The 26,383-nt window shown below is 35.8% G+C and overlaps 2 protein-coding genes and 2 long non-coding RNA genes across 10 annotated transcripts in view; 1 reads left to right on the top strand and 3 right to left on the bottom strand.

Annotated features, from left to right (window-relative positions):
* Positions 1-26,383, top strand: part of LOC310737846 (polymeric immunoglobulin receptor-like) — a 253,742-nt gene that overhangs the window by 161,414 nt on the left and 65,945 nt on the right. The gene's annotated exons all lie outside the window — the stretch shown is intronic.
* LOC310737293 (CMRF35-like molecule 9) lies at positions 810-8,549 on the bottom strand (the record flags this gene model as incomplete). The annotated part of the gene is made up of 3 exons (XM_083561543.1): positions 8,353-8,549; positions 7,939-8,259; positions 810-916 (listed from the first exon to the last, which is right to left on the bottom strand). The coding sequence occupies exons 1-3, from the start codon at positions 8,393-8,395 to the stop codon at positions 810-812; spliced, it is 471 nt and encodes a 156-aa protein (XP_083417669.1). The 5' UTR covers positions 8,396-8,549.
* Positions 3,885-5,363, bottom strand: LOC310739294. Its single transcript, XR_014537334.1, has 3 exons — positions 5,306-5,363; positions 5,107-5,202; positions 3,885-4,044 (listed from the first exon to the last, which is right to left on the bottom strand). It is a non-coding gene; the product is annotated as an uncharacterized lncRNA (long non-coding RNA).
* LOC310739270 lies at positions 13,919-22,605 on the bottom strand. The gene is made up of 4 exons (XR_014537325.1): positions 22,548-22,605; positions 22,349-22,444; positions 14,336-14,390; positions 13,919-14,249 (listed from the first exon to the last, which is right to left on the bottom strand). It is a non-coding gene; the product is annotated as an uncharacterized lncRNA (long non-coding RNA).

The raw sequence follows: 26,383 nt of genomic DNA, 5'->3' as shown, positions 1-26,383 counted from the left end.
GGGATTTTGGGGATGATGATGAGGATGATGATAATGGTTGTGGTGATGAAGGTTTAGTTGGCTTCAGTTTTGACACTGGTACACTTGAATCTGAAGCAGTAAAAAGTTTAGTTTAAAAATAAACAACATGAAGTGAGTGAATCTGGTATGTGATTGATATCAGTACAAAAGCAACACAATACAGTTTACATTATTGTTGTGTCAGAAGTACAGACTGCTGTTTATACATCTGATAATCACAGGAAGTGAAGTGATATACACACGAGCAGAGGAAGACCAGATAACAGATTATGAGGCTAATAAAATCTGCTCATCACATCATTTAGTCTAAAAGAAGAAAATTCTAAATGTTAACAGATAATAGCAGCTACATTAATTCAGTTCCATGTGGTCACAAACTTCCTTCTAAAAAGATCTGCTCTATTTAAACTACCATTATTGTTCTGTTCACTAATCCCAATTAGATCACAGGCTAGTGTTGGTTATGATGTGCACTGACTCTATGCATCACACAAAGTCTCTGTAATGTCACAATAGTTAATGCAGTGTGTCTCTACAAACTCACCAGTAACTATCAGTTGATCTGTGTGAAATAAACCTTGTATCCATGATCAGATGTCCAGGCTGCTTCAGCTCCACACCAGAATTCACCAGAGACTGTTTTAGCTACATTTCTAATGCTCACAGTGAAGATTTGTTCTGTTCTGTCATCATACAGGGAGAATTTCCCCACATTTACATCTTTTCTACTTTCTGTAACAGACATTTTATAAGGACATACAGCAGCTGCATGCCTCCTGCAGAGAAACTTAATAATTCCTGGGATAATTCTTGAGGGATTCTGGGTATTTGCAGTTGATGTTTAAATCTCTTCCTACTTGGACAGTCTTATTGATGAACTTCTCATAGGACAGATCTGCAAATCACAACCATCAGATTAATTAATTTGTGTGGTGGCCTTGGAAAAAAAATAGTACATTTCAGTGGATGGATGGATGGATGGATGGATGGATGGGTGAATAATTCTCTTACATAACTAAAGTTATATTATTATAAAGTCTGGTTAACTCAAAAATGTAAAGGAAACAAATGCATTTAAGGATCTGAATATGACTGTAGCATTTAGATCACAATCTGTTTACAAATTTATTAAGCATATTTGTTTCAATAAAACTAAATGTTTATTCTTCAATATTCTTTCAGCCACAAAAGAATTGTGGAATGTGAAATCAGGTTTTCATATACAACCACACATGCATGTATATAGTAATTTTATCTCATCATCTCCAGTCATTGAAGTAATTAGAGGGAAATTATAAATTATGGCATATTCTAGGAGAGATTAAATATTTTCTTCCACCAAATCATAAATTCATTAGCAAAATGAATCCTAAAGTGACAGCTGGTTATTTAGCTTTACTTTTCATTTTGACATTTAATTAATGATATTTAATGTGATACAGTAAATTTTCATATAAATATGATCACATTTTCTTCTAATGAAACACAATAATAGATACTCACCTTCTGTTACTGTTAGATTTACTACAGTGTAGGTCTTAATTTCATCAGACACAGCAACAGTGAAAAAGTTTGTTCCAGTGTCCTCCATAATCAGTTCTCTGATAAATACATTAAAGAATCCTGCATTTCTGTTGTCATAAACTGAGAATCTGCCATTATGTGTCCATTCACTGTACAGATTTTTTGTTGTTTGAGTAAAACACCACTGTTGTGTTCCGATCCTACAGATAGATTTTTGTTTGTCCTTATATTTATCCTCATATCTGCACTTGATATTGACTCCTCCTCCTGTATATGCATTGACTTCTCTAGAGCCCAAGCTTCCTGTTATAAGCAAGTTCAAATCATGTTCAAACAATTAAATGCAGAAGTAGATACTTAAATGTAATTTTTTTTCAAGATCATGACTTTAAACATGACAAAAAGATTCATAACTTTAAACTAGTTAGTTTTGAACATGCAGGTTAGGCGTAAAGATGAGGTGAGCAGTTGAGCATTTCTTAAAATGAAACTTGTAAAGATAAGTGAATGAATAAAGAACGATTGTTTTGGATTTTATTTGATATTTTTAAATGCATTGATTGGATTCTCAGCCATTTTGTGTGTCTGATAATGACACTAGAGCTTTGTGGAGATAAACAGTGGGCAGTGGTGGGAGACTCACCTTCCTGCACCTTCCTCACCTTGTCAAAATATCTTTCCCGTTAACATTCCCAAATCCACACTGATACATCCCAGCGTCCTCTACAGTGAGCTCTCTGATCACCCTGAGCTTTGCTGATTTGGTGTCAAACAGTGAAAATCTTCCTGAAGTTACCCACTCATTTTTAGCCTCTGTCTTAAGATTAGAACAAAACACCAAATATTCATTTAAACAAAAACCTTCCTTCATGTAACACTGCTGCTGAAAGTAAGAATTATTATAAAGTGTATTTCTTTACCTGAGATCACGCAGATGGTGAAGATGATGAGGAGGATCTTCATCCTGAGGTCACAGTCACAGATCTACACACCAAATCCACTTCAGAACGATATTAAATCTCCTGTCCTGCTACACACTGTTACTGTCTCTGTCCTGCATCTTTAACTGAGTGTTAACCAGAAAGTGATGCTGCATCACCCATTTCCCCTTCTGGCTGTGTGAAAAAGAGCTGTTCATCAAGTGTGTGTGTGTGAACTACATAAGCATAATACAAACCGTTTCATGCTTCTGACACAAAATAAGCAAATGTTCTGTGTTTTGTGTAAATAATTATATGAAGGTGTAGGAGTGTTTAATATCAGCATTCTGCATGTGAGTTATTTTTCAGGACTCCAGGATTAACATTTCTCTGAGGATATTTATTACTCTATACAAGTGTGTACTGCTCTACCGACCTCTTAAATACAAGACGTATAGCAATTCCTGTTACTGTTCTGGGAACACCACCTCTACATATACTGTACACACACATGCTGAAGTTTCAAGTTCAGCTTCTTTCACCGTAACATCGATCTCAATTCACAGGCAGACTCTTGCAGTGCAAGTCAAAATTATAATGTCAAAAATGTTTTGATAATATCAGATATAAATACATAAAAGAAAAAGACATTTTAAAACTCTTTAAAGTGTCATTTACAACAAGTTCATGTTTCAGATACAAAAATGTAAAATCCCACAAATTTAAGCACATAGAAAACAACATCTCATTAAACATCTTATCTCATGCTTGAAAAACATTTTCCATGACATTATTTATTTGATAAAAAAAAAAAAAAACATTTCCACAACAACCACTTCACATTATATACATTATATACATTTCTGATACTCACAGTGAAGATTTGTTCTGTTCTGTCATCATTTTCACATCATGTGACCATGATGTTTTAACGGAGGGACAGAGGAGGAAAAAGAAAGAAAAAAGGAAATCTAAATTAAATAGTAAAGTTCCACTGCCACATGACTGAAGCCCTAATGATGTAGAACTAAACAGATGAAGTCACGTGACTGACTGAAGCGTAGACAGAAAAGTCGTCTTCCTTAATCTGTGGAACTGCATTATTAGAGCTGGTGGTATTGGAGTGAGAACTCACTGTTGCTTGAGTCAAACCTTTAACAGATTTCTCAGCAGAGAGGATTGTGGGTAACTGAGCTGTCAAGTAGATTTCCTGATCAGAGGGGATTGTGGGTAGTTAAGCAGAAGAATAAATTGCACAATCACATGAGATTGTGGGACCTGCAATCTCTGCATAAACATTTTGACATGGCTTAGAGGAAATTGTTGGTAGTTAAGCAGTTAAGTAAACTGTGAAGGTTCTAGGTTCTGAGGTAGAAAATTGTTTGGTGTTGTTAATCTCCTCACAATCAGAGACAGCAAGAGGAACCTGAGAGATCAACAGAAACACACATTTATTTGTTCTTTTCTTAAATGGAAATAAGGTTTGTAACTGAACAGACTCATAAATATATAAAGTGAATTACCGCTTGGTCACTTCCTGACTTTTGGACAGAATATTGGACAACAGAATCTGTACCTGCTGGGGGAAAAAAAACATAGTCACCGAATCAGTATGTATTAACGCTGCTATTTTCAGTTTGTGATGTCATAATCTCTAGACATTCTGCATTTATTCATCTACAATAAATATATTAAAAAATCTGTACACCCTTGTGAAAATTGCATGAAACAGCATGGCAAGAAATAAAAAGCATTTTTTAGATAAAAATGACAATATCAGTGTTACAAAAGTTCATATTATAGTTTATAATGTGGAATGTTGCTGCTTTAAATGATCTCTTTACATTCAAACTCATGTAGAAATGTAATTTCATAAACCTGTTATTAATCAAGTGAATCTGAATAACCCAAATAAGGATCAGATGTTTCTGTAGAAATTCTTTTCTTTGTTTGTTTCATCCAACTGCTTAATGTACAAGCTAATGATCAAGAGAAGGTTATAAAATAATCTCCTAGTCATTAGATGTAACAAAGCTTTACAATTAATCCCAAAGCTTTAAAAAATGTTTTATAACCTTTTCCAGACTGATGGATCTCAATTATTTTCTTTCTCATTTGTTTCTGAATTTCTTTGGCTCTCGGCATGATGTCTAGCTTTTGAGGATCTTTTGATCTACTTCACTTTGTCAGGCAGCTCCTATTTAAGAGATTTCTTGATTGTGAACAGGTGTGGCAGTAATCAGGCCTGGGTGTGTTAAGAGAAATTGAACTTAGCTGTGAGAAAAACAGTATTTATAAATAAATTTACTTATTCAAAAACACGTAACAAAAACAACTGGGGTGGCATTTTGGGGGATAGAACGGATTAATGGCATTTCAATTAATTTCAATGGGGAAATTTGCGTTGAAATACGAGCAATTTGACATACGAGCAAGGTGCGGAACGAATTAAACTCGTATGTCGAGGTACCACTGTACTTAACTATCTTGCATGAACTGGATATGTGTGGACAATAAATTAGATTTATTATTTCGATTTCTCTGTCTGGATTTAATAAATACTGTTTTACTTGCATTTACATCTGCATTACAAGATACATGTTTATATTAAGCATTTTATCATGTGTTTAAGTTTATGTACCGTCCATCCTGCGTCTCTTTTGAACAGTGAAAGTGAGGAATATGATTCCAATCAGAAGCAGCAGCAGAATTACAGACACCGTGATCACAGTGGAAGCTGGAAATCATGGAAGAGAAACTTTACCCTACATGCTGATCACATTCTTAAGGGATCAGATTCATTAAAGTTATGGGTCTGACGTGCACATGAGGAGACTCACCTGCTGGTTTAGATGATGATGATGATGATGATGATGAGGAGGAGGAGGAGGAGGAGGAGGAGGAGGAGGAGAGGAAATATGCTGATAGGAATAGTGGCAATGATGATGGTGATGGTGGTGGTAATGATGATGGGAAGGAGGAGAAGGAAGATGTTGATAGGGATAGTGGCGATGATGATGATGGTGATGATAATGGTGGTGGTAATGATGATGATGGTGATGGTAATGATGATGGTGATGGTAATGATAATGGAAAGGAGGAGAAGGAAGATGCTGATAGGGATAGTGGTGATGATGAGGATGATGATAATGGTAGTGGTGATGAAGGTTTAGTTGGCATCAGTTTTGGCACTGGTACACTTGAATCTAAAGCAGTAAAAAGTTTAATTTAAAAATAAACAACATGAAGTGAGTGAATCTGGTATATGACTGATATCAGTACAAAAGCAACACAATACAGTTTACATTATTGTTGTGTCAGAAGTACAGACTGCTGTTTATACATCTGATAATCACAGGAAGTGAAGTGAAATACACACGAGCAGAGGAAGACCAGATAACAGATTATGAGGCTAATAAAATCTGCTCATCACATCATTCAGTCTAAAAGGAGAAAATTCTAAATGTTAACAGATAATAGCAGCTACATTAATTCAGTTCCATGTGGTAAAAACTTCCTTCTAAAAAGATCTGCTCTTTTTATACTACCATTATTGTTTTGTTAACTAATCACCAATAATATCACAGGCTAGTGTTGGTTATGATGTGCACTGACTCGATGCTTCACACAAAGACTCTGTAATGTCACAATAGTTAATGCAGTGTGTCTCCACGTCTCTACAAACTCACCAGTAACTGTCAGGTTGATCTGTGTGAAATAAACCTTGTATTCAAGATCAGATGTCCAGGCTGCTTCTGCTCCACACCAGAATTCACCAGAGACTGTTTTAGCTAAATTTCTAATACTCACAGTGAAGATTTGTTCTGTTCTGTCATCATACAGGGAGAATTTCCCCACATTTACATCTTTTCTACTTTCTGTAACAGATATTTTATAAGGACATACAGCAGCTGCATGCCTCCTGCAGAGAAACTTGGGATAATTCCTGAGGGATTCTGGGTATTTACAGCTGATGTTTAAATCTTCTCCTACTTGGACAGTCTTATTGATTGACTTCTCATAGGACAAATCTGCAAATCACAACCAATCAGATCAATTTATGTGTGTGGTGGCCTTGAAAAACAACAGTTCATTTCAATATTTTCTACTGTTTCTGATAAAGTGCTTACTGATGTTGGATATATGTTTGGAAATATGTATAGGTGTGTGGCCGGGTGGGTGGGTGGATGGTGGATGGATGAATAATTATCTTACATAACTAAAGTTATAATATTTTAAAGTCTGATTAACCCAAAAATGAAAAGGAAAAAATGCATTTAAGGATCTGAATATGACTGTAGCATTTAGATAGTTATAATCTCTTTACAAACTGATTAAGCATATTTGTTTCAATACTACTAAATGTTTGTTCTTCAATATTCTATCAGCCACAAAACAATTTGGTGGACTGTGGAACCAGGTTTTTATATACCACTACACGTGCATGTATATGGTAATTGTATTCCATCATCTCCAGTCAATGTAGTAATTAGGGAGAAATTATAAACGGTATTTTTTAGGATAGATGAAATATTTTCTACCACCAAATCAATATGAACTCTTTAGCAAAATACAATAAAAAGAATCACAGCTGAATACATTTTTCTTAATTTAGCTTTATTTTTTACTCTGACACTTAAATAATGATAATTAATGTATTATAGTAAATATACATAAAAATATGATCACATTATTTCCTAATGAAACGCAATATAATAATAAAATAGATACTCACCTTCTGTTACAGTCAGATTTATTACAGTGGAGGACTCAATTTCATCAGACACAGCAACAGTGAACAAGTATGTTCCAGTGTCCTCCATAATCAGTTCTCTAATAAACACATTGAAGAATCCTGCACCTCTGTTGTCATAAATTGAGAATCTGCCATTATGTGTAATTTCACTGATCAGTTTTGTTGTTGTTAAAGGAAAACACCACTGTTGTGTTCCGATCCTACAGATAGATTTTGGTTTGTCTTTATATTTATCCTCATATCTGCACTTGATGTTGATTCTTCCTCCTGTATATGCGCTCACTTCTCTAGACCCCGAGCTTCCTGTTGATAGTTTAAAATATGTTCAACAAGCTTAATAAGTGAAGGTATATATATTTTTTTTATCATGTCTTTAAACATGACAAACAGATACATAACTTTTAAATTAAGTTTGTTTGTAACATGTAGGTTATGCGTGAATGTGAGTTTAGATGTTGAGCTTTTCCTTCAATGAAACATTGTAAAGATAAGGCATGAACCATCAGGAATAAAGTCATGAAAATAATTGAGAGTAAAAAGGAAACAGGTGAGTTCAATGGGCAAGTGAAAAGATTGTTTTGGATTTAATTGGATATTTTATTTACAGTCAGGAGTTATAATAAAAATGCGCTTATTGGTTTCTCAGCCATTTTGAGGGTCTGCTAATGACATTAGAACTTTGTGAAAATAAACAGAAAACAGTGGTGGAAGACTCACCTTCCTGCACCTTCAGTGACACTGGTGTGGAAGTGTCTCCCCCATAAGCTTTCCCAATTCCACAGTGGTATTTCCCAGTGTCCTCTCCAGTGAGCTCTCTGATCATCACCCTGAACTCTGCTGATTTGGTGTCATCAAACAGTGAGAATCTTCCTGAAGTTACCCACATGTTTTTATCTCCTGTCTTTATTAGATCAGAACAGCCTGACGATGAATCCTTACAGAAATATTTTAGGTTTTGTGTAGATTCTGTTTTATACTTGCACTTGATTAAGACTCTTCCTCCTAAATATCCTGTTACTTCCTTAGAGGCTCCTCCATCTAACAAAACAACAAAAATCCATCTGAGCAAAACCTTTCCTAATGTAACACTGCTGCTGATAGTGAGGATTATTATAAAGTGTATTTCTTTACCTGAGATCAGGCAGAAGGTGAAGATGAGGAGGAGGATCTTCATCCTTAGGTCACACTCACAGATTTCAACACCAAATCCACTTCAGAACGATACTAAAGTTCCTGTTCTGCTACACACTGTTACTGGCTCTGAACCTAAATATGCTGCGTCTTCATCTGTGTCAAACAAAAAGTGATGCTACACCCACTTCCCCCTTTAGACGTGTGACAAAGAGCTCTTCAGGAAGTGTCTGTGTTAAATGTGTGAACTATGAGCCTCTGGTCAGGTCCAGTATGTAAACGATCATATGAAGGTGTATGAGTGTTTAATATCAGCATTCTGCATGTGAACATCTTTCTCCATTTGAGATATTTTTCCTCTCAGTGCTCCAGGATACATTTTACTGAAGATATTTATAATAATAAATATAATATTACATTTTAAATGTAACATTCTACTTCTACTGCCCCCTAGAGCACAAAACCTATAGCAGTTCCCATTGCTGGATTGGGAATAAAAATTCAACATATTTACAAATGTTGAAGTTTTGAGTCCATCTTTTTTACAGCAACATTTCTGTAAGCTCACAGACTCTCGAAGGACGATTCCATGTTACTGTATATTTGTTTTCTTATATAAACACACACATTTAAGATCTCCTCTCATGCATCTCATCAACATTCCTTCCATGAGTCTTCCATTAGGCTATGAAAATATACATGTTTAGGTTCAGAACAATCAGTTTACAAGGATACCAGTATATTTAAACAAGAGTGGCATCATCTCAATTTCTTGGAGATCACCATATCCCCTTGCTTTTAATATATAGATGTCTATTTTTTTATTTTTATTTTTTGCTCCCTTATGTTAAACAAGCAAACATGGTATAAATGTTGCCTTAAATGTCGATTGACGAAAATTATTATATAAAAGTGTCTCTTTGAATTGTGACACTTTTGAAAATGTTAAAAGGTGTAAATATCACCACAACTGTGGAATCACCTTGGAGCTCTAAACAATAGTTTAATTTAAATTGGTTCGTTGCTTCTTCTGCCATCTAGAGGATAATGTGAGAAACACAGGAGGAAAACAAGAAATGCACGTGTGGGAGGAAAAACTTTTCAGTGATGTCATTTTAGAATTAAATTAAATTAAATAAAGTAAAAGCCAGAAATATCTTTTGAACACTATGTTTAAAATATAATTCTGCAGTATTCAGTCTGTATTTTACTGCACAGATATATTCATTATGGGGTTGTTCATGCTGTTTATTATCTTTTGTATATTTTGTTCCCTAGCAGGGCATTACTGGAAGTAATTTTGAACAGGGGGTGCTGTGAATTTTTTTTATTTATTTTTTTGCACAAAAAACCTATGAGCCTATTTGGAATACATTTTTAAAATAAATACATAGGGCTGTGACGATGGCAGTTTTTTTACCACTGCGGTGGTAATGGACCAAATACCGGCGGTGTTGCGGTGGTTGGGGGGTTGTTTTGAAATAAATAAAAAAAATTTAAAAAAAGAAACAACACACTAAAGCCTGTAAAGCATTGAAATAATTATCAGTAAATACTGGTAACTTACATAATATAATAAAGTTGAATCCATTTAAAAAAAAAAAAAAAAACAGTTTTATATTTCCACACAAAGACGCGTTATAGCCTCCCGCTCTGCGCTTTGAGAGGGATGTGGAACACGAGCAGGAAAGAGACCACCAATCTCTTTTTCTGATATCTTCATGTTGTTGTAAAAGGTATGAAGAGCTAATTTTATCTTCCACAAGGGAAAGGCATTTAGGCTATGTTTGCGCGCTGCCAGAGAAAGCCAAACTAAAATCACCCGCGCGTGTGAAACGCGCTTTACAAATGAACTTCACGCGCCTTACCAATTATCATATGTCTAATTAATAACAAGCACAAACTGTAGTCTGTTGTCTCTAGGTATGAGGTTTTTACCGACTGCTTTCAGGCAAACAAAACACAAAATCTGATCAGTCTCTTCCACATAATGCAGCCACTGCCATCTAGCAAACCAAGCCAGTGCAACAGAACGTGAGAACGTTTCATTACCACAACGCCGTGCAGGAAATTTGAAACTGGATGTTGGCTGGAAGGGCTCGTCTAATCCAATCACGCTAGGTTGGGTTGCGGGTGCTGGGGCTGGGCCTGCCGGTGCAACTGCAGGCAGAGGCGGGTGGACAGACTCCGTTGTCATGGTTGCGGTTCTAAAGTTCTTCACTAGTGGTTTTCCAAAAAAATCCAAAATCCGTTTTTGTGCCATATTTCCTATGTAAATTTACTAGTCTGCTGCTGCCATAGATGTATGTATCATACGCTGCATGGAACGAGCGGGAAACCTCTTTACTCAGCTAACGTTACCACTAGCCTAGTTACTAACGTAACTTCCGAAACTGTGTTGATTAGGCCTCAAAATAAATAAATAAAAATCCAAAATACACTTAATAGCCTACGTGTGTCAAAATCGTTTCCTAAAATATTCATAAGGAATTTATAAATTGTGCAAAATATTTTTAATAGGACTACATTTAAAAAAAAATATCTCTCTCGCCAATAGGGGGTGCTGCAGCACCCCCAGCACCCCCACTTCCTGAGGCCATGTTCCCTAGTGGTAGAATACTGTATACTATATAATACTATATACTAAATATAACTATATATTATACTTGTAATACTACTCTATACTCCTGAAGGTTTGGAAATGGATAAGGGAGGTGTTGGTGATCAGTGTTGGGGAAACAGAAGCTGGTCAGAAGCGGAGATGGCAAACTAGTGATTACATTACTGTGATGGAAGTATTCTTATTATTTTGAAATAGTCGAGGAAAAGGAGAAGGGAATAATGGTTAAGTGTAGATTATGTGTTGGTGAAAAGCTCGTGTCAACTGCAAAAAATACCACTTCAAATAAAATACCACTGCAGCTCTATAGACTGCTCAGAATAAAAGTTTTCTGTGGGAGACATGTACGATGCCATCACAGCGGAGATAGAGAGCAAACTCACAGCTCGTTTGCTCTTTGTGGGAAGATAAACTGCCACGGTCACTGATAAAAGCGCGAACTTTGTAAAAGCGTTCAGAATGAATCTAAACCTTATATACACTAACGATAGTTACATTCCTGACGGCTAAGGCAGATTGAAAAGCAGTGTACAGAAGTGCGACTGGAAAGTGTTCAGCCTTGTGGTCAAAAGTTAGTCGATCATCTTATTGTTCCCTAAGAAGTTATTAAACATTTTAAATCATTAAGACATGTCTTTTGCCCTAATATAACTTATTTCTTTAAAACTTATTTAAATTATCTATATTACACCTGTAAGGCGTGAAAGACATACAAGTAACAAGTAACGCAAAAGTAACGCAAAAGTAATATAACGCATTACGTAATTAGTTACTTTTTTGGGGAGTAACTCAATATTGTAATGCATTACTTTTAAAAGTAACGTTGCCCAACACTGTTGGTGATTTTTGAAAACTTGTCTGATTATTTGAAACCTGCGCTTGGTTTATTGTCTGTGGCCATGTCCACACTAATATGTATTTGTGGGAGAGCGTGTCAGTGGGGAAGGAGGAACGCCACAACAGGTCAGGTGTAAAGGCTATTCAGCCATCTTTATTTAGATTTTACAGAGGGTTTGTCTGCACTGTGCTCACGCCGCAGGTCTCTGGCACCCGTACGCAAAAACATTCACACACACACACTCCCTCCTTCTTAAATGCCTCCTTTGATCACTGCAACAGAAAACACATGAGGTTAGATAGGCTTCAGGTGAGGCAATTTCCTGCCTATCTTCTCCCGGCCCTGCCCTCCATTCACAACCCGGCACTCGGCCCCGCCCCCGCTGCCACAGTATTTATTTGAAAATGCATATTTTTCTCTGTTTTGGCCTTCCGTCCTCACGGAGACGGCTTTGTCGCTCAACAAAAACGTATCTTTTTGAAAATGCTATCCAAAGTGGATACATTTGAAAGCGGCGTATTTTGCGTCGCAGTGTGGGCTGTGAAAGTCAGTAACTTCAGGAAGATTCTCACTGTTAGATGACACTAAATCAGCAGAGTTCATGGTGATGATCAAGGAGCTCACTGAAGAAGACACTGACATACTACTGTGGAGTAGATAAAGATTGTAAAGACATTTTAACACTGGTGGAACTGAAAGTAAAGGAAGGCGAGTCTCCCACCACTGCCTTCTGTTTATTTCTACATCGTTCTAGTGGCATTAGCAGTCAAAATACCAAGTAATCACAGGTCAAGTAAGCAGTTCCTGTCAACAGAAGTGCAGGATTCTCTCATTAGTGTCCAAAACCTTAAAAGTAAATCTGCAAACGTTAAGATTTTTCTGCCTGCTTGCAGATTTACATTCCTCCCCTTCATAACTTCATATTGTAGTGTCAGCAAGAAAAAAAAGTTGAATCAGAAAGAATCTGGTAAAACAAAGCATTTGCTGTTTTATTGTCAAACTCACACTTACAGCACAAACACAGGCTTGATGATGATCCACAGAATTTTTAGATTAGGGATAACCAATGCTGGATAGTAGATAGAACAAATTCAACAATAATGTACTGAACAACAACAACACGGGAAACCCTTAAAAACATTTATTTTACAACAATAAACTCTTATTCTAATAAAATAAAACATCAAGCAGAACTTTAACACCAACAAAGACTCAAGTTATACAAATGATCTCTTAATTTACATTCACTGGAGCTTTAACAAGGTTAATTCTACAGTGTTGAAGTACCAATCAGATTCACAGCTGAACTCATGACACCAAATAAATGGAAATAAATCGTATCCATTACCAAAGCTTTAATTCATTGGTGTTCAACATATTAATGATACACCACTGATATTTACAGGTACTACAGCAGTACAGGTTTAATCACAAGAATTAAAAGTGAAGCAAAAATATACGTGTACAACAACAAAAAAGGAGAAACAACTGTGAGAGACTGTGAGCATAATACAAAAATTTCAGCATAATTGTGAAGGTTTAAATTAGTTTATTTTGAAACACAGAATTCAGAAGATTAAAATAGCAGCCTCGTCACTTCAGTTCCATGTGGTAATAAACTTTGTTCTAAAAATAACTGCTCTATTTGTACTGCCATTATTGTTCTATTTACTAATTACCAATAATATCACAGGCGGTTGTTAGGATGTGTGCTGCCTCTATGCTTCACACAATGTGTTAATTCAGTGTGTCTCCATGTCTCTACAAACTCAGCAGTAAGTGTTACGTTGATCTGTGTGAAATAAACCCTGTATTCATGATCAGATATCCAGGCTGCTTCTGCTCCACACCAGAATTCACCAGAGACTGTTACAGTTACATTTCTAATACTCACAGTGAAGATTTGTTCTGTTCTGTCATAATGATCATATCATTGTATTGAGGGAGGGACAGAGGAGGAAAAAGAGGTAGAAGAAAGAGAAAGGAAATCTGAATTAAATAGTAACGTTCCACTGCCACATGACTGAAGCCCTAATAATGCAGAATTAAACAGATGAAGTCATGTGACTAAGGAAGACGACTTTTCTGTCTACACTTCAGTCAATCTGTGGAACTGCATCATTAAAGCTGGTGGTATTGGAGTGAGAACTCACTGTAGCGTGAGTCAAACCTTTAACAGATTTCTCAGCAGAGAGGCTTGTAGGTAACTGAGCTGTCAAGTAGATTTCCTGATCAGAGTGGATTGTGGGTAGTTGAGCAGTAGAATAAATAGCAGAATCACAGGAGATTGTAGGAAACTATCTCTGCATAAACAGTTTGAGAAGGCTCAGAGGGGATTGTGGGTAGTTAAGCAGTTGAGTAAACTGTGGAAGTTTCAGCTTCTGAGGCAAAAAAATTGTTTGGTGTCTAATCTCCTCAGAATCAGACAGCAAGAGGAACCTGAGAGATCAACAGAAACATATATTTGTCCTTAACTTAATCTACTATAAGGTTTGTAACTAAATAAAATATATAAAGTGAATTACCGCTTGGCCACTTCCTGAGTTTGGATAGAATACTGCACAACAGAATCTGTACCTGCTGGGGGAAAAAAAACAGTCACCGAATCAGTATGTATTAACGCTGCTATTTTCATTTTGTGATGTCATAATCTTCAGACATTCTGCATTTATTCATCTACAATATATATATGAAAAATCTGCACACCCTTGTGAAAATTGCATGAAATGGCATGGCAAGAAATAAAAAGCATTTTTTTTTATAAAAATGACAAAAAGTCTTAACATATATTATACAAAATATTAACAAAAGTTAATATGATAGTTTATAATGTGGAATCTGGCTGCTTGTTGATGTTGATTGGGATTTTGGCGATGATGATGAGGATGATAATGGTTGTGGTGATGAAGGTTTAGTTGGCTTTAAATAATCTCTTTACATTCAAACTCATGTAGAAATGTAATTTCATAAACCTGTCATTAATCAAGTAAATATAATTAACCCCAAATAAGGATCAGATGTTTCTGTAGGAATTCTTTCCTTTGTTTGTTTCATCCAACTGCTTAATGTACAAGATAATGATCAAGAGAAGGTTATAAAATAATCTCCTAGTCATTAGATGTAAAAGGGGAACACCATAAAGGCCAACATAAAAAAATGGGTCATCACCTACAGACATCTACTGTAGCAACATTGAAAGATCTGCAGGGATATCTGGAAAATACTGGTCAATCTCTCATATTCTTCAACATATCAAGGCTTTGGGGGCTAATGATAAATCAAATCAAATAAATCAGATAAATCAAAGCCCCTTTTTTTTGATAGAATAAATTAGAGGTCACCTGAATGATCCCAAAATAATGTATAACACAATGCTATAATGTGTTAAGGTCTGATTAGACCACAGTAGAACTTTGGGAGTCATTTAAAAAAAGCTTCAGCTGAGGCTGAAGGTCTAAGTATAAAATTAATCATGAAGCATAATAACATCCCAAGGCACAAATACAGTGGTGTGAAAAAGTGTTTGCCCCTTCCTGGTTTCTTATTTTTTTGCATGTTTGTCACACTTTAATGTTTCAGATCATCAAACTAATTTAAATATTAGTAAAAAAAAAACAAGTGAACACAACATGCAGATTTTAAATGAAGGTTTTATTATTGAGGGGAAAACCGAATCCAAACCTACATGGCCCTGTGTGAAAAAATGTTTGCCCCTAAATCTAATAACTGGATGGGCCACACTTAGCAGCAACAACTGCAATCATGCATTTGCGATAACTTGCAATGTGTCTGTTTCAGCGCTGTGGAGGAATTTTGGTCACTCGTCTATGCAGAATTGTTGTAATTCACCCACATTGGAGGGTTTTCAAACATGAACTGCCTTTTTATGGTCATGCCACAGCATCTCAGTAGGATTCAGGTCAGTGACTAGGCCACATCATTGTCCTGCTACAGAAACCAAGTTCGCTTCTGCTTGAGGTCACGAACAGATGGCTGGACAGTCTCCTTCAGCAAGTCTTCCAGATCCTGAAGCAGCAAAACAGCCCCAGACCATCACACTACCACCACCATATTTTACTGTTGGTATGATGTTCTTTTTATGAAATGCGGTGTTACTTTTATGACGGACGTAATGGGACACACTTTCCATATGCGCATTTTTTGTCTCGTCAGTCGAGAGTATTTTCCAAAGTCTTGGGATCAACAAGATGTTTTCTGGCAAAACTAAGATGAGCCTTCATGTTCTTTTTGCTCAGCAGCTGTTTTCGTCTTGGAACTCTGCCATGCAGACCATTTTTCCCCAGTCTCTTTCTAATGGTTGAGTCATGAACACTGATCTTAACTGAGGCAAGTGAGGCCTGCAGTTCTGTGGATGTTGTTGGGGGGTCTTTTGTGACCTCTTGCATGAGTCGTCGCTGTGCTCTTGGGGTAATTTTGGTCAGCCGGCCACTCCTGGGAAAGTTCTCCACTGTTCCATGTTTTTGCCATTTGTGAATAATGGCTCTCACTGTGGTTCACGGGAGTCCCAAAGCTTTAAAAATGGCTTTATAACCTTTTCCAGACTGATGGATCTCAATTATTTTCTTGCTCATTTGTTTCTGAATTTCTTTGGATCTCAGCATGATGTCTAGCTTTTGAGGATCTTTTGGTCTACTTCACTTTGTCAGGCAGGTCCTATTTAAGAGATTTCCTGATTGTGAACAGGTGTGGCAGTAATCAGGTCAGGGTGTGGCGAGAGAAATTCAACTCAGGTGTAAAAAAACAGTTTTAACAGGGGGGCAAACACTTTTTCACATGGGGCCATGTAGTTTTGGATTTTGTTTTCCCTCAATAATAAAAACCTTCATTTAAAAACTGAATGTTGTGTTCACTTGTGTTATCTTTTACTAATATTTAAATTAGTTTGATGATTTGAAGCATTAAAGTGTGACAAACATGTAAAAAAAAAAAAAAAAAGAAGAAGAAAATCAGGACACTTTCACACCAATTTACATTCAGTATGAACAAAGGAATGTTTCAGTCAAAGTCTGGATCTAAATGCTGCCAAAAACCCATAGAATGATTTGAACAGCGCTGTAGAGAGGAGCCCAGTCTCATGGCATTTTGTGATTATAGTCACGAAATTTAATCCACTGATTCTTGTTCATGGACACAAATTAGATTTCTCTGTCTGGATTTAATAAATGCTGTTTTAGTTGCATTTACATCTGCATTACATGATAGATGTTTATATTAAGCCAATCAGAAGCAGCAGCAGAATTACAGACACCGTGATCACAGTGGAAGCTGGAAATCATGGAAGAGAAACTTTAACCTACATGCTGATCATTCTTAAGGGATCAGATTCATTAAAGTTATGGGATGATGTGCACATGAGGAGACTCACCTGCTGGTTTACATGTGGTGATGGTGATGAGATGAGATGTTGATTGGGATTTTGGGGATGATGATGAGGATGATGATAATGGTTGTGGTGATGAAGGTTTAGTTGGCTTCAGTTTTGACACTGGTACACTTGAATCTGAAGCAGTAAAAAGTTTAGTTTAAAAATAAACAACATGAAGTGAGTGAATCTGGTATATGATTGATATCAGTACAAAAGCAACACAATACAGTTTACATTATTGTTGTGTCAGAAGTACAGACTGCTGTTTATACATCTGATAATCACAGGAAGTGAAGTGAAATACACACGAGCAGAGGAAGACCAGATAACAGATTATGAGGCTAATAAAATCTGCTCATCACATCATTTAGTCTAAAAGAAGAAAATTCTAAATGTTAACAGATAATAGCAGCTACATTAATTCAGTTCCATGTGGTCACAAACTTCCTTCTAAAAAGATCTGCTCTATTTAAACTACCATTATTGTTCTGTTCACTAATCCCAATTAGATCACAGGCTAGTGTTGGTTATGATGTGCACTGACTCTATGCATCACACAAAGTCTCTGTAATGTCACAATAGTTAATGCAGTGTGTCTCTACAAACTCACCAGTAACTATCAGGTTGATCTGTGTGAAATAAACCTTGTATCCATGATCAGATGTCCAGGCTGCTTCTGCTCCAAACCAGAATTCACCAGAGTCTGTTTTAGCTACATTTCTAATGCTCACAGTGAAGATTTGTTCTGTTCTGTCATCATACAGGGAGAATTTCCCCACATTTACATCTTTTCTACTTTCTGTAACAGACATTTTATAAGGACATACAGCAGCTGCATGCCTAAGGCAGAGAAACTTAATAATTCCTGGGATAATTCTTGAGGGATTCTGGGTATTTGCAGTTGATGTTTAAATCTCTTCCTACTTGGACAGTCTTATTGATGAACTTCTCATAGGACAGATCTGCAAATCACAACCATCAGATTAATTAATTTGTGTGGTGGCCTTGGAAAAAAAATAGTACATTTCAGTGGATGGATGGATGGATGGATGGATGGATGGGTGAATAATTCTCTTACATAACTAAAGTTATATTATTATAAAGTCTGGTTAACTCAAAAATGTAAAGGAAACAAATGCATTTAAGGATCTGAATATGACTGTAGCATTTAGATCACAATCTGTTTACAAATTTATTAAGCATATTTGTTTCAATAAAACTAAATGTTTATTCTTCAATATTCTTTCAGCCACAAAAGAATTGTGGAATGTGAAATCAGGTTTTCATATACAACCACACATGCATGTATATAGTAATTTTATCTCATCATCTCCAGTCATTGAAGTAATTAGAGGGAAATTATAAATTATGGCATATTCTAGGAGAGATTAAATATTTTCTTCCACCAAATCATAAATTCATTAGCAAAATGAATCCTAAAGTGACAGCTGGTTATTTAGCTTTACTTTTCATTTTGACATTTAATGATATTTAATGTGATACAGTAAATTTTCATATAAATATGATCACATTTTCTTCTAATGAAACGCAATTATAGATACTCACCTTCTGTTACTGTTAGATTTACTACAGTGTAGGTCTTAATTTCATCAGACACAGCAACAGTGAAAAAGTTTGTTCCAGTGTCCTCCATAATCAGTTCTCTGATAAATACATTAAAGAATCCTGCATTTCTGTTGTCATAAACTGAGAATCTGCCATTATGTGTCCATTCACTGTACAGATTTTTTGTTGTTTGAGTAAAACACCACTGTTGTGTTCCGATCCTACAGATAGATTTTTGTTTGTCCTTATATTTATCCTCATATCTGCACTTGATATTGACTCCTCCTCCTGTATATGCATTGACTTCTCTAGAGCCCAAGCTTCCTGTTATAAGCAAGTTCAAATCATGTTCAAACAATTAAATGCAGAAGTAGATACTTAAATGTAATTTTTTTTCAAGATCATGACTTTAAACATGACAAAAAGATTCATAACTTTAAACTAGTTAGTTTTGAACATGCAGGTTAGGCGTAAAGATGAGGTGAGCAGTTGAGCATTTCTTAAAATGAAACTTGTAAAGATAAGTGAATGAATAAAGAACGATTGTTTTGGATTTTATTTGATATTTTTAAATGCATTGATTGGATTCTCAGCCATTTTGTGTGTCTGATAATGACACTAGAGCTTTGTGGAGATAAACAGTGGGCAGTGGTGGGAGACTCACCTTCCTGCACCTTCCTCACCTTGTCAAAATATCTTTCCCGTTAACATTCCCAAATCCACACTGATACATCCCAGCGTCCTCTACAGTGAGCTCTCTGATTATCACCCTGAGCTTTGCTGATTTGGTGTCAAACAGTGAAAATCTTCCTGAAGTTACCCACTCATTTTTAGCCTCTGTCTTAAGATTAGAACAAAACACCAAATATTCATTTAAACAAAAACCTTTCTTCATGTAACACTGCTGCTGAAAGTAAGAATTATTATAAAGTGTATTTCTTTACCTGAGATCAGGCAGATGGTAAAGATGATGAGGAGGATCTTCATCCTGAGGTCACAGTCACAGATCTCCACACCAAGTCCACTTCAGAACGATATTAAATCTCCTGTCCTGCTACACACTGTTACTGTCTCTGTCCTGCATCTTTAACTGAGTGTTAACCAGAAAGTGATGCTGCATCACCCATTTCCCCTTCTGGCTGTGTGAAAAAGAGCTGTTCATCAAGTGTGTGTGTGTGAACTACATAAGCATAATACAAACCGTTTTATGCTTCTGACACAAAATAAGCAAATGTTCTGTGTTTTGTGTAAATAATTATATGAAGGTGTAGGAGTGTTTAATATCAGCATTCTGCATGTGAGTTATTTTTCAGGACTCCAGGATTAACATTTCTCTGAGGATATTTATTACTCTATACAAGTGTGTACTGCTCTACCGACCTCTTAAATACAAGACGTATAGCAATTCCTGTTACTGTTCTGGGAACACCACCTCTACATATACTGTACACACACATGCTGAAGTTTCAAGTTCAGCTTCTTTCACCGTAACATCGATCTCGATTCACAGGCAGACTCTTGCAGTGCAAGTCAAAATTATAATGTCAAAAATGTTTTGATAATATCAGATATAAATACATAAAAGAAAAAGACATTTTAAAACTCTTTAAAGTGTCATTTACAACAAGTTCATGTTTCAGATACAAAAATGTAAAATCCCACAAATTTAAGCACATAGAAAACAACATCTCATTAAACATCTTATCTCATGCTTGAAAAACATTTTCCATGACATTATTTATTTGATAAAAAAAAAAAAAAAACATTTCCACAACAACCACTTCACATTATATACATTATATACATTTCTGATACTCACAGTGAAGATTTGTTCTGTTCTGTCATCATTTTCACATCATGTGACCATGATGTTTTGAAGGAGGGACAGAGGAGGAAAAAGAAAGAAAAATGGAAATCTAAATTAAATAGTAAAGTTCCACTGCCACATGACTGAAGCCCTAATGATGTAGAACTAAACAGATGAAGTCACGTGACTGACTGAAGCGTAGACAGAAAAGTCGTCTTCCTTAATCTGTGGAACTGCATTATTAAAGCTGGTGGTATTGGAGTGAGAACTCACTGTTGCTTGAGTCAAACCTTTAACAGATTTCTCAGCAGAGAGGATTGTGGGTAACTGAGCTGTCAAGTAGATTTCCTGATCAGAGGGGATTGTGGGTAGTTAAGCAGAAGAATAAATTGCACAATCACATGAGATTGTGGGACCTGCAATCTCTGCATAAACATTTTGACATGGCTTAGAGGAAATTGTTGGTAGTTAAGCAGTTAAGTAAACTGTGAAGGTTCTAGGTTCTGAGGTAGAAAATTGTTTGGTGTTGTTAATCTCCTCACAATCAGAGACAGCAAGAGGAACCTGAGAGATCAACAGAAACACACATTTATTTGTTCTTTTCTTAAATGGAAATAAGGTTTGTAACTGAACAGACTCATAAATATATAAAGTGAATTACCGCTTGGTCACTTCCTGACTTTTGGACAGAATATTGGACAACAGAATCTGTACCTGCTGGGGGAAAAAAAACATAGTCACCGAATCAGTATGTATTAACGCTGCTATTTTCAGTTTGTGATGTCATAATCTCTAGACATTCTGCATTTATTCATCTACAATAAATATATAAAAAAATCTGTACACCCTTGTGAAAATTGCATGAAACAGCATGGCAAGAAATAAAAAGCATTTTTTAGATAAAAATGACAATATCAGTGTTACAAAAGTTCATATTATAGTTTATAATGTGGAATGTTGCTGCTTTAAATGATCTCTTTACATTCAAACTCATGTAGAAATGTAATTTCATAAACCTGTTATTAATCAAGTGAATCTGAATAACCCAAATAAGGATCAGATGTTTCTGTAGAAATTCTTTTCTTTGTTTGTTTCATCCAACTGCTTAATGTACAAGCTAATGATCAAGAGAAGGTTATAAAATAATCTCCTAGTCATTAGATGTAACAAAGCTTTACAATTAATCCCAAAGCTTTAAAAAATGTTTTATAACCTTTTCCAGACTGATAGATCTCAATTATTTTCTTTCTCATTTGTTTCTGAATTTCTTTGGCTCTCGGCATGATGTCTAGCTTTTGAGGATCTTTTGATCTACTTCACTTTGTCAGGCAGCTCCTATTTAAGAGATTTCTTGATTGTGAACAGGTGTGGCAGTAATCAGGCCTGGGTGTGTTAAGAGAAATTGAACTTAGCTGTGAGAAAAACAGTATTTATAAATAAATTTACTTATTCAAAAACACGTAACAAAAACAACTGGGGTGGCATTTTGGGGGATAGAACGGATTAATGGCATTTCAATTAATTTCAATGGGGAAATTTGCGTTGAAATACGAGCAATTTGACATACGAGCAAGGTGCGGAACGAATTAAACTCGTATGTCGAGGTACCACTGTACTTAACTATCTTGCATGAACTGGATATGTGTGGACAATAAATTAGATTTATTATTTCGATTTCTCTGTCTGGATTTAATAAATACTGTTTTACTTGCATTTACATCTGCATTACAAGATACATGTTTATATTAAGCATTTTATCATGTGTTTAAGTTTATGTACCGTCCATCCTGCGTCTCTTTTGAACAGTGAAAGTGAGGAATATGATTCCAATCAGAAGCAGCAGCAGAATTACAGACACCGTGATCACAGTGGAAGCTGGAAATCATGGAAGAGAAACTTTACCCTACATGCTGATCACATTCTTAAGGGATCAGATTCATTAAAGTTATGGGTCTGATGTGCACATGAGGAGACTCACCTGCTGGTTTAGATGATGATGATGATGATGATGATGAGGAGGAGGAGGAGGAGGAGGAGGAGGAGGAGAGGAAATATGCTGATAGGAATAGTGGCAATGATGATGGTGATGGTGGTGGTAATGATGATGGGAAGGAGGAGAAGGAAGATGTTGATAGGGATAGTGGCGATGATGATGATGGTGATGATAATGGTGGTGGTAATGATGATGATGGTGATGGTAATGATGATGGTGATGGTAATGATAATGGGAAGGAGGAGAAGGAAGATGCTGATAGGGATAGTGGTGATGATGAGGATGATGATAATGGTAGTGGTGATGAAGGTTTAGTTGGCATCAGTTTTGGCACTGGTACACTTGAATCTAAAGCAGTAAAAAGTTTAATTTGAAAATAAACAACATGAAGTGAGTGAATCTGGTATATGACTGATATCAGTACAAAAGCAACACAATACAGTTTACATTATTGTTGTGTCAGAAGTACAGACTGCTGTTTATACATCTGATAATCACAGGAAGTGAAGTGAAATACACACGAGCAGAGGAAGACCAGATAACAGATTATGAGGCTAATAAAATCTGCTCATCACATCATTCAGTCTAAAAGGAGAAAATTCTAAATGTTAACAGATAATAGCAGCTACATTAATTCAGTTCCATGTGGTAAAAACTTCCTTCTAAAAAGATCTGCTCTTTTTATTCTACCATTATTGTTTTGTTAACTAATCACCAATAATATCACAGGCTAGTGTTGGTTATGATGTGCACTGACTCGATGCTTCACACAAAGACTCTGTAATGTCACAATAGTTAATGCAGTGTGTCTCCATGTCTCTACAAACTCACCAGTAACTGTCAGGTTGATCTGTGTGAAATAAACCTTGTATTCAAGATCAGATGTCCAGGCTGCTTCAGCTCCACACCAGAATTCACCAGAGACTGTTTTAGCTACATTTCTAATACTCACAGTGAAGATTTGTTCTGTTCTGTCATCATACAGGGAGAATTTCCCCACATTTACATCTTTTCTACTTTCTGTAACAGATATTTTATAAGGACATACAGCAGCTGCATGCCTCCTGCAGAGAAACTTGGGATAATTCCTGAGGGATTCTGGGTATTTACAGCTGATGTTTAAATCTTCTCCTACTTGGACAGTCTTATTGATTGACTTCTCATAGGACAGATCTGCAAATCACAACCAATCAGATCAATTTATGTGTGTGGTGGCCTTGAAAAACAACAGTTCATTTCAATATTTTCTACTGTTTCTGATAAAGTGCTTACTGATGTTGGATATATGTTTGGAAATATGTATAGGTGTGTGGCCGGGTGGGTGGGTGGATGGTGGATGGATGAATAATTATCTTACATAACTAAAGTTATAATATTTTAAAGTCTGATTAACCCAAAAATGAAAAGGAAAAAATGCATTTAAGGATCTGAATATGACTGTAGCATTTAGATAGTTATAATCTCTTTACAAACTGATTAAGCATATTTGTTTCAATACTACTAAATGTTTGTTCTTCAATATTCTATCAGCCACAAAACAATTTGGTGGACTGTGGAACCAGGTTTTTATATACCACTACACGTGCATGTATATGGTAATTGTATTCCATCATCTCCAGTCAATGTAGTAATTAGGGAGAAATTATAAACGGTATTTTTTAGGATAGATGAAATATTTTCTACCACCAAATCAATATGAACTGATGAACTAAATATGAACTGTATTTAGCAAAATACAATAAAAAGAATCACAGCTGAATACATTTTTCTTAATTTAGCTTTATTTTTTACTCTGACACTTAAATAATGATAATTAATGTATTATAGTAAATATACATAAAAATATGATCACATTATTTCCTAATGAAACGCAATATAATAATAAAATAGATACTCACCTTCTGTTACAGTCAGATTTATTACAGTGGAGGACTCAATTTCATCAGACACAGCAACAGTGAACAAGTATGTTCCAGTGTCCTCCATAATCAGTTCTCTAATAAACACATTGAAGAATCCTGCACCTCTGTTGTCATAAATTGAGAATCTGCCATTATGTGTAATTTCACTGATCAGTTTTGTTGTTGTTAAAGGAAAACACCACTGTTGTGTTCCGATCCTACAGATAGATTTTGGTTTGTCTTTATATTTATCCTCATATCTGCACTTGATGTTGATTCTTCCTCCTGTATATGCGCTCACTTCTCTAGACCCCGAGCTTCCTGTTGATAGTTTAAAATATGTTCAACAAGCTTAATAAGTGAAGGTATATATATTTTTTTTATCATGACTTTAAACATGACAAACAGATACATAACTTTTAAATTAAGTTTGTTTGTAACATGTAGGTTATGCGTGAAAGTGAGGTTAGATGTTGAGCTTTTCCTTCAATGAAACATTGTAAAGATAAGGCATGAACCATCAGGAATAAAGTCATGAAAATAATTGAGAGTAAAAAGGAAACAGGTGAGTTCAATGGGCAAGTGAAAAGATTGTTTTGGATTTAATTGGATATTTTATTTACAGTCAGGAGTTATAATAAAAATGCGCTTATTGGTTTCTCAGCCATTTTGAGGGTCTGCTAATGACATTAGAACTTTGTGAAAATAAACAGAAAACAGTGGTGGAAGACTCACCTTCCTGCACCTTCAGTGACACTGGTGTGGAAGTGTCTCCCCCATAAGCTTTCCCAATTCCACAGTGGTATTTCCCAGTGTCCTCTCCAGTGAGCTCTCTGATCATCACCCTGAACTCTGCTGATTTGGTGTCATCAAACAGTGAGAATCTTCCTGAAGTTACCCACATGTTTTTATCTCCTGTCTTTATTAGATCAGAACAGCCTGACGATGAACCCTTACAGAAATATTTTAGGTTTTGTGTAGATTCTGTTTTATACTTGCACTTGATTAAGACTCTTCCTCCTAAATATCCTGTTACTTCCTTAGAGGCTCCTCCATCTAACAAAACAACAAAAATCCATCTGAGCAAAACCTTTCCTAATGTAACACTGCTGCTGATAGTGAGGATTATTATAAAGTGTATTTCTTTACCTGAGATCAGGCAGAAGGTGAAGATGAGGAGGAGGATCTTCATCCTTAGGTCACACTCACAGATTTCAACACCAAATCCACTTCAGAACGATACTAAAGTTCCTGTTCTGCTACACACTGTTACTGGCTCTGAACCTAAATATGCTGCGTCTTCATCTGTGTCAAACAAAAAGTGATGCTACACCCACTTCCCCCTTTAGACGTGTGACAAAGAGCTCTTCAGGAAGTGTCTGTGTTAAATGTGTGAACTATGAGCCTCTGGTCAGGTCCAGTATGTAAACGATCATATGAAGGTGTATGAGTGTTTAATATCAGCATTCTGCATGTGAACATCTTTCTCCATTTGAGTTATTTTTCCTCTCAGTGCTCCAGGATACATTTTACTGAAGATATTTATAATAATAAATATAATATTACATTTTAAATGTAACATTCTACTTCTACTGCCCCCTAGAGCACAAAACCTATAGCAGTTCCCATTGCTGGATTGGGAATAAAAATTCAACATATTTACAAATGTTGAAGTTTTGAGTCCATCTTTTTTACAGCAACATTTCTGTAAGCTCACAGACTCTCGAAGGACGATTCCATGTTACTGTATATTTGTTTTCTTATATAAACACACACATTTAAGATCTCCTCTCATGCATCTCATCAACATTCCTTCCATGAGTCTTCCATTAGGCTATGAAAATATACATGTTTAGGTTCAGAACAATCAGTTTACAAGGATACCAGTATATTTAAACAAGAGTGGCATCATCTCAATTT

Source organism: Silurus aristotelis (assembly GCF_946808225.1).
Source record: "Silurus aristotelis genome assembly, chromosome: 2".
Classification (NCBI taxonomy): Eukaryota; Metazoa; Chordata; class Actinopteri; order Siluriformes; family Siluridae; genus Silurus; species Silurus aristotelis.
The sequence above is the reverse complement of the archived record's forward strand: the minus strand, read 5'-3'. Positions and strand labels throughout refer to the sequence as shown.